The 13,452-nt window shown below is 40.2% G+C and overlaps 1 protein-coding gene across 2 annotated transcripts in view; it reads right to left on the reverse strand.

Moving 5' to 3' along the window:
• Window positions 1-13,452, reverse strand: part of BPTF (bromodomain PHD finger transcription factor) — a gene marked incomplete at both ends in the record, with an annotated part of 152,889 nt that overhangs the window by 79,394 nt on the left and 60,043 nt on the right. The window contains 2 exons of one of the 2 annotated variants that reach the window (XM_080713423.1): window positions 1,835-2,022; window positions 7,147-7,335. In XM_080713423.1, coding sequence (XP_080569549.1) covers window positions 1,835-2,022; window positions 7,147-7,335 — 377 coding nt within the window. The remainder of the gene's footprint in view (window positions 1-1,834; window positions 2,023-7,146; window positions 7,336-13,452) is intronic. The other variant, XM_080713422.1, reaches the window with a different exon arrangement.

The raw sequence follows: 13,452 nt of genomic DNA on the forward strand, positions 1-13,452 counted from the left end.
GGCACGAGGAAAATGTTGATCTCGACCTTTTTGTAGACTATGAAATCAATAGTGGATCTTATTCAACTTTTTAAAAAATTAAATGTAGCTGGTCATGGTGGCGCACACTTGTAATCCCCGCGCTTGGGAGGCAGAGACAGGGGGATCACACAGGTTCGAAGCCAGCCTCAGCTACTTAGTGAGGCTCTCAGCAACTCAGTGAGACCCTGTTTCCAAATAAAATATTAAATAGGTCTGGGAGTGTAGCCTGGAGATAGAAGGCCCCTGGGTTCTACCCCCAGTACCACCAAAAAATAAAAAAATAAAATAAAAATAAAAATCACAAAAAAAAGATTAAATGTAATATACAGACTCAACTACAAGAGAAAATATCAGAAAGCTTCTAACATAAGAAGGTTAATACTATCCAGAATGCTTTTGGTACTATTTCAGAATGCTTTTGAATAGTGCTAGGTTTCTATGAGAAAATGTTTATCCTACCAAAGGGTCAGAATCAAAAAGAAGTGTGAAAGGTGCTGTGTTAAAGCAAATGTTGTAATGTTAAATAAAGAATATTGTATATTCTTGCTTCTCTACACTGAAAATAATTCTAAAATCTAGAAGACACAGTTGTGGTCTCCGTTCTGACCAGAGCTGGGGGTAAGGAGGTGCAGAAAAACTGAGTCTTAGCTTTGATTCCGTTGCTTTAATCTAAGCTGGGATACTATGCTGTCTTGCACATACCTGTCCGCTATCAAGGGTAAGCCCTACCCTGGGGCTGCAGGGCCACCTAAAGTGAGTAACATCAAGCTTACACATAGGCCACTCATTACCAAATGCGAAAAAGAGGATTTAATCTCCCCCACCTCTCTCTCTGCAGAACTGGGGATGGAGCCCAGGGGCATTCTACCTCTGAGCTGAACCCCCAGCCCTATTTTTTAAGTCTTTATTTTGAAACACGGTCTCACTAAGTTGCAAAGGACCTCACTAAAATCACTGTCCACGAACCACAATCCTACTGTCTCACCCACCCAAATGCTGAGATTATAAGCATTCGGCACCATACCGGCACTTTATCTCTTTAGAATTAAAATAACACTGATCATGTGTATCATTCTCTTACAGTACAGCCATGCATAGACTAAAATCTGGGTATACAGTTAACCTTATCTTAATATAAGATTAACATTTTTACTCTTGTCACCCACTGCACTCTTGAAAATGAAGAGAGTAACCGGGTGTGGTGGCGCACACTTGTAATCCCCGTGCTTGGGAGGAGGAGACAGGAGGACTGAGCAGGTTCGAAGCCAGCTTCAGCTGGCTTAAGAGACCCTGTTTCCAAATGAAAAATATAAAAAAAATAGGTCTGGGAGTGTAGTCCGGAGGGAGAAGGCCCTTGGGTTCCACTCCCAGTACCAACAAAAGAAAGAAAGAAGGAAGGAAGGAAGGAAGGAAGGAAGGAAGGAAAGAAAGAAAGAAAGAAAGAGAGAGAGAGAGAAAGAGAGAAAGAGAGAAAGAGAATGGAGAGTGAAATTGAAAATTCTATAAACATTCACACTTTTTATTTTCTTTTGTGGTACTGAGGATTGAACTCAGGGGGTGTCTACCTCCAATCCAAACTCCTGAGCCTTTTTATTTTGAAACAGGGTCTCACTAGGTTAATGAGACAGGAGGATCACAGGTTCGAGGACTAGCTGAGGCTATCCTCTAACTTGCAATCCTCTCGTTTCAGCTTCCCAAGTATTGTTATTATAGGAATGTGCCACCATGCCTGGCTTGCACCTATCTTTAAGGTACATTAATTACAACTGTTCCTATTCCAGAGATCTTTTTTTGTTAAACAGAAAGAACATACCTCTTTCCCCTCCTTAAATAATTTATTTGCTTCATGGGCTGCGGCTGCCACCTGCTGGCTCTTCAGCTGACTGAGTTTGCTGTCGGGATTCCGCAATCTGGTGATAATGCGCGTTGAGCCGGCCGCTCCTCTTCCAGCTCCAGGAGAGTCGCTCATCTCCCCATTAGACTTGTCCGATCTGAAATCACCTATTATTAGATGAAAAAGCCACAAAGTAATTGCTGACAGTAAGTAAATAACTGTAAGGGCAATGCCTTATTTATCCAAAATGCATATGTGGTGTACATCTAGGCACAAAAAGTCAACAGATAAAGTTCTTGCATAGTCGATACAAATGTCACTAATTCCTAAATGTACTTATAGAAAATATGTCAGAAATCTACTGCGAGCCATTTATTATTTTATAGACCACACAAACGTGCCAGATCATTTTTTTAAAAGTCATCTATTACGAAACGGGCTGCTACACACTTATAAGTAACACACGTAATGACGCAGACTGCACATTAGCAAAATGTTGTCTTATATGTTTGATGTGGATTTCTGGATTAAAAGATGTAATTTTAGCAAGATTTTCACTTGAATACCTAATAGTTCTGAACTTATTAACATAAGCACCAAGTGGGTTTTCCTCAAGGGAAGCTACATCTGTCTATGTTTCTTAATGTAAAAATCAACATACTAAAACTCCAGCATCACTGACCAACTTCCACTGGCAGGATGATTGAATATAATCTGATTTTTCATTAGTCTGAAGCTTAAAAAAATTGGGACAGTGTGACAATGGTAAATGAACAGACAGGATTTACTTATACAGATGGCACCGTAAGTAAACATATAAGGGCAGGATCGGGGAACTGTGCACTTAGGAGGGGAGGACCATCTAGGAGGCCTGTTCACTTCCTCTGTCCGGTGCCTTCGTGCCTTTCAGGAGCTGTTTTTCCCTCCACTTTGATCATACAATTCTACCAGGGCTGTCCCTTTAGGCAAGTGTGGCCAGGAAGAACACACCAGTACTGGCCACAGGGACAGTTCCAGGATCTGGCTATATGGGCCAGCCAGCCAGAATCCTACTCCGATTTTTAAATCTGGAGATGGAAAAAGGGTGTGCTTTTTCTGTCAGTGAACTTGGGGCGTACACTAAGAGCTGGCTACTTCTCCCACGTGGAGAAAACTGTCACTAACAGGAAACAAACCAATCAGAGAAGAGTTAAGACTAAGAAAAAGACCATGATAACTTCATCCAGCTTCCTGGACCACCAACACGCCTGAAGCTGTCACCAGCCCTGGACTTGCCATCAAACTGTGCCAATGAAATTCCCTTTTTGTTTTAAGCAAGTGTGACAAGTTTCTGTCAAAACCAGTCAAACTTGCTTAAAACAAAAGTAGTGCAATAGTGGATTTTAAGATTTTGACTCCAAAATATGGCACTGACTAAATAAAGATAGCTGTGAGGACACAACGCTATCTTGCCATGCCAGTCAGGAAAGCCGGGACCTTGGATCTGGGGTGGTGGAGCAGCCGGCCAGACAGTTAACCGTCTCCTGGGACTCAGATCTTGGCTCTATTGAGGCCAAGATGCTGATCTACAGCGGCTACTTTTTAAGACCATCTGTAACATCCTATAATAAAGATTTTAGACATTATTGAATGTAGGATGGATTTCCCAAAATAAATGGAATGAATGGTAGAGCGTTATTTATTTATTTAGTGGTACTAGGGGTTGAACCTATGGGCATGCTACCTCTGAGCTACACCTTCAGCCCTATTTTTTTTTTTTTTTTTAATGGTACTGGGGCTTTTCTACCTCCGAGCTATATTCCCAGGGGCTTTTCTACCTCTGGGTTATATTCTCAGACCTATTTTATACTTTATTTGGAAACAGGGTCTCACTAAGTTGATGAGAGCCTAACTAATTTGCTGAGGGTGGTTTTAAACCTGTGCTATCCTCCAGTCTCAGCCTCTCAAGCACTGGAATTACAAGTGTGTGCCATCATGTCCGGCCTTCAGCCCTATTTTTTATTTTGAAACAGAGCCTAAGTTGTGAGGCCCTCACTAAGTAGATACGGTTGGCCTTGAACCTGCGATCCTCCTGTCTCAGCCTCCCAAATACTGGGATTACAAGCATGCGCCATCATGCCCAGCTTAGAGAACTTTAAAAAAAAAAAAAAAAACCCTCATATTTAAAAAAAAAAAAATTTTTTTTTTTTTTTTTTTTAGGCAATACTGGGGATGAAACCCAGGGGCATTCTACCTCTGACTTATACCCCCAATCCTCTTTCTTTCTTTCCTTCTCTCTTTCTCTCTCTTTCTTTCTTTCTTTCTTTCTTTCTTTCTTTCTTTCTTTCTTTATTTGGTGGTACTGGGGTTCCTAGAAGCCCTTCTACCTCCGGGCTACACTTACAGACCTATTTTTTATAGTTTTTTTATTTGGATACAGGGTCTCTTAAGCCAGTGAGGCTGGCTCCGAACCAGCGCGATCCTTCTGTCTCCGCCTCCCAAGCCTGGGGATTAGAAGCGTGCGCCACCACGCCCGGCTTAATTCTTTATTTTGAAGCACAGTCTCACTGAGTTGCAAAGGGCCTAAGTAGTATCTGAGGCTGTCCACGAACCACGGTCCTCCTGTCTCAGCCTCTGAAATGCAGGGATTACAAGCACCCAGCTTTATTTTACTTTTTGGTACTGGGAATTGAACCCAAGGGAATCCTACCTCCAGGCTATACCCAGCCAGCCTCTTTCTTTCTTCTTCTTTTTTTTTTTAATGATGAATCAGGTTCTCGCTAAGTTGCTGAGACTGGTCCTGAACTTGTGATCCTCTTGTCTCAGTGTTCCAAGTACTGGGATTCAGACGAGTACCACCACACTTAGCTGAAGCCCTACAATTTAGAGCCCAACAATCCAATCTTCTGAAACTTGCTCAGGAGGAGAAAGTTTACCTCTAAGGTAAGACCTCAAGGAGTAGAGGAAAGGAACAAGCCGGGCGTGGTGGTGCATGCTTTGTAATCCCAGCATTTGGGAGGCTGAGACTGGAGGATCACAGATCGCTGACAGCCTCAGCTACTTAGGCTCTCTGCAACTCAGTAAGGCTGTTTCAGTAAATAATAAAATAATAATAATAATAATAATAATAATAATAATAATAATGATGATGATGATGATGATGATGTTAAGGCTGGGGATGTAGCTCAGGGAGGTAAAATGCCCCTGGATTCCATCCCCAGTATCAGGGGGGGAAAAAAATTCACTCCTACAGCAAACCAAGTAATGGCCAGTAACAGCTGGCAGGAACTGACACAGAATGGCATCTAGAGGGGGACTCTCTTCCTAGGCATCTCACCTCCCACTGCAGTCATCCTCCCAGATTTATTAAACAGCATTCTCCCCTACAGAAGGTAGTATAGGTTACAGTCAAATTCATAATTTGGCTCGTGAAATCAAGACAAAGCCCTATCCAAACCTATCAAAATTAATGCACACACAGAAATTCTAGGTTTAGGTCTAAATGTAACTACAATTACTGGGAGTAACTGTGGGGCAGAGGTTTCCTAAGTTTCCAATTATGGGTGAGATCTTTTCATTACATTAGGCAGAGGTATTTCTCAGTTGTATGTATGGGAGGAGATGTGAGTAAACACGATGTGTTGAGCTATGGCGGGTGGAGTTGTGGATATTTACTGTGTTCCATCTTTGCCGCATCCCCCTTTCTTTGGAAGACCATTCCTACCCCACTCCGATCGTACACTTGTGCTGGAGCCATCAATCATAATACCTTGCCTGCCCTGGCCACAGAGGTGGGAACAATATGATCCAAGATAGGCCACTCAAATTCATTCCTCAAGGACTTTTGATTTGGAGCAGGAGTAGGGGCCTTGCCTTTGGGTCACAGACCTTGGAAAGATATGAATACAATTGCTGGTGCCATCTTCCCTGCCACTTGGAAAAAGCCTGTTTGTATTAGGAGAGAATGAAATTAACACACAAATATATGTAGATCCAAAAGGTGAGAAAGAGAGGAAGACAGAAAGTGGCTATACCTGGGGTCCAGTGATGCCTGATGACCGCTCAGCCTTCCCAGTTACACAAGCTAACTGAATTTCCGCTTCCTTTTAAGCTAGTTTAAGCTGGCTGGGTCACTTGCAATTGGAAAAGTCCTAATTAAAATACATCTCCCACCTCATACCATACACAAAATTACACTCTAGACATACGTAAGAGATTACTACGATATTTGTATATTTTTCCTCAATAAGACACAAAATCCAGAGAAATCCTAAAGAAAAAGATAAATTTAACTACATAAAAGTGTAAAAATTTCTGTATGACTAGACAGCAGAGTTTAAAATGAGGAACTACTAGAAATATATGTAAAATCCATAGCCATAAAACATAATGTACTCCTAAAACTCACTAAAGAAAAATATTAAAACTCAACAGGAAAACTGAGCAAAGATATAATCAATTCACAGAGAATTCAATAGACATATGAAAAGAAATTCAAACACATTAGTAAGCAGAAATATGCAAAATTTTAGAGGAAATACTTTTTACCATTGGCAGAAATGTAAGAGGACTGATGGTATGAATTTAGGCATAACAACAGGGAAAGAGACATCTATGTGAGTGACTGATGTAAATCCCTTTTAATGTATAATTAAGCAGTAGGCATCACTATTTTGCAAATGTACCTACCATATGACAAGCAATTCCATTTGCTGTTTCTTTATTGCCAGAAATTCTTGTACAAGTACACAGATATATGCTAAGAATGTTAAAAAGCACCACCATTTGTAATAATAAGTTTCATGCAGCAGTAAAAAGAATAAATTTAACATGAAAAAAAAATCCCCTAACATTTTACTGAGTAAAAAAAAAATACATGCAGAATGATCCCATTTATGTAAAAAAATAAATAAATAAAAGCTAAAATGTTTTGTAAACATATATTCATGACAGAAAGATCTAAAATGCTATATACTAAACTGCTGATTTGGTTACATCTGGAGAGAGGTTATGAAAAAGACCTCTGTGGGGTTTATTTTCTCCCCAAACAGGGTCTCACTAAGTTGCTGAGGCTGGCCCTAAATTCACGATCCTCGTGCCTCAGCTTCCCAAATAGCTTGCGTATGCCACTACACTGTTAGCTTTTATATTTTTAAAACAAAAACACTGTGTTTAAGTACTTGTGTTTAAAAAAAAAAATAGAAAAGTAAATCTAAATCTTCCCACCCCACAAAACTTTATTTAAAAAATTGAAAATGGTAAAAAAAAAAAAAAAAAACTCCCTTTAATGGATGAAGTGCATGCACTCTTACCTATCTCTTCTTGAATAGAGACAGGTGTATGGGATTCTCTTTCTCCATTTTCAGGATCATCGGCTGCCTTAGCACAGTCACTCGGGGAAGAATTTAGCTCACTGCTGCTGTTACTGTTTTCCAGATTAGGCTGGATGGAGGTAGTGGTAGCACTAGTGTTACTGCTGTCACATGTCCTGTTAGATTCTTCTAGAAAAATAGAATATCTGATTTTTAAATTGGAAATCACATCAAAAATAAGTGTCAGAAAAGACTTTTTATTATTTCAGGATTTCATTACAAAGCTGTATTTTACAAAGAAAAGCTGATCATGTGTGAATAATGCACCGTATGAAAAGAAATTGGCAAGCACCACCCTACAAGTTATTCTCCCAGGCAAACTCACGGACTCTCGCAACAGCAGTTTATAATACAAAGCACACAATCGTTCAGAAACTACAGAGCTAAAGAAAAACCCAAATGATGTCACTACTTCACAAAAATTCCATGTACACCAGGTACCGCCGGGGTGTCTTGCTGAAATAACGTCTACACACCAAGTTTCTATTCTCGCTTTTCAATCATCTTCCATTAATATTAGAAATAGAATTAAACAGGATTATTTATTTCAGGAGCTTTCCGCATGAACTCTATGTCCTCAGGTAATGCCTTAAAGTGATTTAACTTTACAGAACAATTTAATAGTATCACTAAGAGTTTACTTTCTTAAAATATGTAGAAATGAATACTACCATGGGCTAAAAGCCTCGGTCTTCCCATGGTAGCTCAGAAATTAAGAGTCCCCACTGAATTCATACCTGCCACTAGTCACTAGTAAGATATTCTGTAAGTCACCTAAGGTAAAAAGTAGCTGATAGCATATCACAATAACTCTTTGAATGAGTAATGAGCCCCTAAAAAAATTTTTTTTGCTACCAAGGATTGAACTCAGAGGCATTCTACCTACAATCTATACTCCCAGCCCAATTTTATTTCCTTTTCTTTTTCTTTCTTTTTTTTTTTTTTTTTTTTATATTAGGGACTGAACCCAGAGGTATTCTACCTCTTATTTGAGAACAGAGTGTCTGAAACAGAAAGCCTTGCTAAACTGCCAAGGCTAGCTTTGAACCTGCGATCCTCCTGTCCCGGACTCCCAAGTACTGGGGTTACAAACATGAGTCACCATGTCAAGCAACCCTTAATTTTTTTTTTTTTTTTTTTTTTTTTTTTTTGTGGTACTGGGGGTGGAACCCAGAGGCTTTCTACCTCCGGGCTATACTCCCAGACCTATTTTCTATTTTATTTGGAAACAGGGTCTTACTAAGTTGCTGAGAGCCTCACTAAGTAGCTGAGGCTGGCTTCGAACCTGTGCGATCCTCTTGTCTCAGCCTCCCAAGCGCAGGGATTACAAGCGTGCGCCACCACGCCCAGCTTAAAAAATTTTTAAAGGAAAAAACTTGATAAAAAAAAATCCAAAAATATAGGGATAATCAGAAGAGAAATTAAAGTGGCCTTTACACTCATAGAGGGAACTGACAATACCTACAAAAATTACACAGCCAGGTGTGGTGGCGCACACTTGTAATTCCAGCACTCAGGAGGCCGAGACTAGAGGATTGTGGTTCACAGACAGCCTCAGCTAGTCAGCGAGCCCCTCTGCAACTCAGTGAGATCCTGTTTCAAAAATAAAAAGACTAAAAAAATATATAGAGTTTAAAAAAAAAAAAAAAAAAACAGAGGTATAGCTCAGAGGTACAATCAATGGCCCTGGGTTCCATCTCCAGTACTGCAAAAAAAAAGGAAAGATACACAAGCATTTACTCTTAATCTCAATCCCATGTGCAGAAATCTGTTGCAAATATGACAGAAAAAATATACAATTGCACCAATAAAAGTATTTTTAAAAATACTTCGTTACAGGACTGGGAATGTAGCTCAGTAGTATAGTGCTTGCCTAGCATGCATGAGACCCTAGGTTCAATTCTCAGTGAAAGAAAGAAAGAAAGAAAGAAAGAAAGAAAGAAAGAAAGAAAGAAAGAAAGAAAGAAACAAAAAACTACCTACAAAGCTATTCATAATGGCAAAAAATTATTCATAATGGCAAAAGACCAGGAACAAATAAAATATCCATCAATGGGGTACAGAATAAAAGACAGTTCAAGCGATGAAGTGCACCTACGCAAGGAACAAGGATCATTACTCCATCTGTACATGAAATGATCTCCAAGGTAAAAAAAAAAAAAACATAGCATGTTAATTTTTATGTAAGAAGGGGAGGGAACTACTATTCGTATTCAATGGAAAGAGAACAAATAGATGTAAGATAAAGAACTGTAAAAAAAATCTTAAATGTCACTCAGGATTACTGTTACCAACAGTAATTAACGGTATTATAAAAATATTGCTATATATAGCCTGGTATAGTGGTGCACACTTGTAATCCCAGTACTTGAGAGGCTATTGAGATAGGAGGATTGTGCAGGTTCAAAGCCAGCCTCAGCAGCTTCGTTGAGGTTAGGCCCTCAGCAATATAGTGAGACCCTGTTTCCAAATGAAATATAAAATAGGTTTGGGAATGTAGCCTGAAGGTAGAAGGCTCCTGGGTTCCACCACCATTTAGTTACTTACTTACACACACACACATACACACACACACACACACACACACACACACATTATTATATATATGGGGTGTGTGTGTGTGTAACCATATACAAAATCACTTCCTATTTTGGGGGGGGGGCAGGTGTAGGGATGGAACCCAGCGGCATTTGACCTCCTAGTTATACCCCCTGCCCTATTTTTTATTCTTTATTTTGAAACAAGGTCTAAGTTGCAAAGGGCCTCACTAAGTAGCTGAGGCTGTCTTGTGAACTGCGATCCCGAATGCTGGGATTACAAACGTGCGCCCCCACGCCTGGCACCTCTTATTATTAATGTACATTAATTTGTGTGTGTGTGTGTGTGTGGTATAGGGGATTGAACTCAAAGGCATTCTACTTCTAAGCTACACTCCTATTCCTATTTTATTGTTTATTTTGAAACAGGGTCTCACTAAGTTGTGAAGGGCCTTGCACTGCTGAGGCTGGCTATCAATTTAAAGGTCAAATGCCCCTGGGTTCAATCCCCAGTACCCCTCCCACACACAAAAACTAAATGATATTCAATCTGAATTTGAAATGGCAAGATAGACTGGTGGTTTCTACCTTTTTTTTTTTTTTTTGGCGGGTCTGGGGGGCATTTGACTTTAGAGATATACCCCATGCCCTGTTTTTTATTCTTTATTTTGAAACAGGGTCTCACTAAGTTGCACAGGGCCTCACTAAGTAGCTGAGGCTGTCTGCGAACCGCGATCCTCCGGTCTCAGCTTCCCGAATGCTGGGATTACAAGCGTGCGCCACCACGCCCAACTGGTGGTTTCTAGTTTTCAAAAATATTTTCTACTGCCACAGATATTTTCTACCAGTATACACCAAAACAGCCCAGAGCAAATAAGAGCCCAATAGCAATAAGTACCCCTTAGCCTCGACTGTAGTCTCTAAATGTCATTCCCCATTAAAGGAACCAAAACTTCTGAGGAGAAAAAAATATTCCAAGTCAAAGGTAGGAAATGTGTGGCCGGGCGTGGTGGCACATTCTTGTAATCCCAGTGCTTGGGAGGCTGAGACACAAGAATCACACGGGTTCGAAACCAGCCTCTGCTACTGAGTGAGGCTCTCAGCAACTTAGTGAGACCCTGTTTCAAAAAAAATGTATAAAAAATAGGTCTGGGAGTATAGCCCAGAGGTAGAAATGCCCCTGGGTTACACCCCCAGTACCAAAAAATAAAAAAGTAGGAAATGTGTAAGAAAAACTTCAGACATCTAACGCCACCAAAAGTAAGAAGCTATTCAAAGCCACTGAGGCCATGGCAAAAGACCTAAAAGCCCCCCAAGGGGCCCACCCAGTCAGCAGAATTGAAACCAATGACAGGTGCACAGAGCAGTGCCCTTCACTGCTACTAAACAGAGAAAAGGCTGCGAGTCCTCCAGAGGCCCCCACTTGTGAGCCCCACGCAGGTACCTTGAACATCAACTCCCAATGCTGCGAGTCAGAACTTACGAGAAAGGAGCCTGCATTCTATTTCCCTGCTCTAGCCATTTTCCCTGTGTTCTAAGAGCCTTCTGTAATGAGAGGGAATTCTTTACAGGATAATCTGTTCAGAAAATGCAAAAATAAACGACAGCATTAGGATCCATGTTATAACCTCCTAACAGACAACTGATTCTAGAAAGATCACCAATGAATGAGAACAGAGAACCTTACACTCTTAATACATGGGCTCATTGATCAATCTTTGCACTTCTAATCGTACCAAGCATCTTGAGTCTCTTGTTGTATAATTCAAAACACCTAGTACATTGCTTAGAGACTAACAGTTGAAACCAAATCTCATCAAGCCTTTAGAACAAATTTAAAACACTATTAGGGCCGGGCGTGGTGGCGCACGCTTGTAATCCCCGCGCTTGGGAGGCAGAGACAGGAGGATCGCGCAGGTTCGAAGCCAGCCACGCGTGCTGGCTTAGGAGACCCTGTTTCCAAATAAAAATGTAAAAATAGGTCTGGGAGTGTAGCCTGGAAGTAGAAGGGCTTCCAGGAACTCCAGTACCACCCAAAAAAAAAATTAATAAATAAATAAATAAATTTTAAAAAATAAAAATAAAACACTATTAGGAGAGAGACAGAAGACTCCTGAATACATTCCATGGGAGGACAGACTACAATTCCTTAACAAAGCTCAACAGCTTATGGTGGCAAGGGACTCAGGAGGAGACAAAAGAGTGTATTAGACCAAGAGATTCAAGAAATAAAAAACCAAATGTCTGCCACCTGGGAGGCTGAGACAGAAGGACTGTAGGTTCAAGGCCAGCCTCAGCAACTTAGCCAGAGCCTGTTTAAAAATAAAAAATAAAGTAGAGCATGGTAGTGCATATCTATAATTTTAGTACTTGAGAGGCTGAGACAGGAAAAGAGCAGGTTTTCAAATTTTGGGAAGATGAGACAGGAGGATTGAGGGTACATGGCCGGCCTCTGCGACTTGGTGAGGCCCGCCACAATTTAGTAGACCCTGTTTCAAAATAAAGAATAAAACAGAGGGCCGGGAGTATAGCTTGGAGGTAGAATGCCTGCGTTTAATCTCCAGTACCGCAAAAATATATAAATAAAAAAGAGTTGGGGGTGTAGCTGGGAGTATCCTTAGGTTCAATCTCTAGTATGCACCACCACAACCACAACCACCACTAACTATAGAAGCCATGTGTGTATGAATAAACTTATTTGCAATCATACCAAGTGTTATAAACTGAAAGTTTTCAAGTGATGACATTTGAATTTGCATGGGATATTAGATGATACTAAAGAACTATCAGTATAAAAATGATAATGGCACTGTATGTAAGAAAACATCCACATTTTTTTCATTTTTTAGTGATAGACGTCTAAGATCTAAGAAACATACCTCAGTAGGAAACAAGAGAAATTCACACCATCAGAAAAGGTGATAAACTATGGTGGAATTACACTGAGGAATAATACAATGCAATTAGTATAAAACAATTCTGCAACAATCATGTTAGTAATATAATTAGGAAGTGAAAATATAAAATTCCAATGTATATTTAATATCACTGATGTAAAGTTAATAAAAAGTAGAAAGACAGAGTTTTTAGCAAATTATACAGGTCAACTTAATAAAGCAAGAAGGTGGGGTGGTACACACCTATAATCCCAGCTACTCAGGAGGCTGAGGTAAGAGAATCACAAATTTGAGGCCAGCCTGGAAGTTTAGTGAGACCCTGTCTCACAATAAAATGAAAAGGACTAGGGCTATAGCTCAATGAAGAAGCACTTGCCTAGCGGGAGGGAGTCCCTGGTTTTAATCCCCAGTACTGAAAAAAAAGAAGAAAAGATAAATTTTATATATTTTATATTGCACAAAGAAATGTCAAAATGTCAGATCTGAGGGCTGGAGATACAACTCAATGGTACTTGCCTAACATGCATGAAGTTCTGGGTATGATTCCCAGTATGCAAGATGTCTGTCTGTCTCCTCTCTCTGGATCATCTCACAGAACGTTTCCTTACACTCTTAAAATACTTCTTGTAGTTTTAGCTAAAGAAAAAAATTGGGGAAGCCGAGGAAGGTGGAATTAAGATAGTCTAAGCTGGGAATGGAGGAGCATGATTGTAATCCCAATACCAGGGAGGCTGAGACAGGAAGATTGCAGGTTCCAGGACAGCCTCAGCAAGTAATGAGACTCATCAACCTAGTGAGATACTGTTTCCAAA

Source organism: Muscardinus avellanarius (assembly GCF_963383645.1).
Source record: "Muscardinus avellanarius genome assembly, chromosome: 16".
Lineage (NCBI taxonomy): Eukaryota > Metazoa > Chordata > Mammalia > Rodentia > Gliridae > Muscardinus > Muscardinus avellanarius.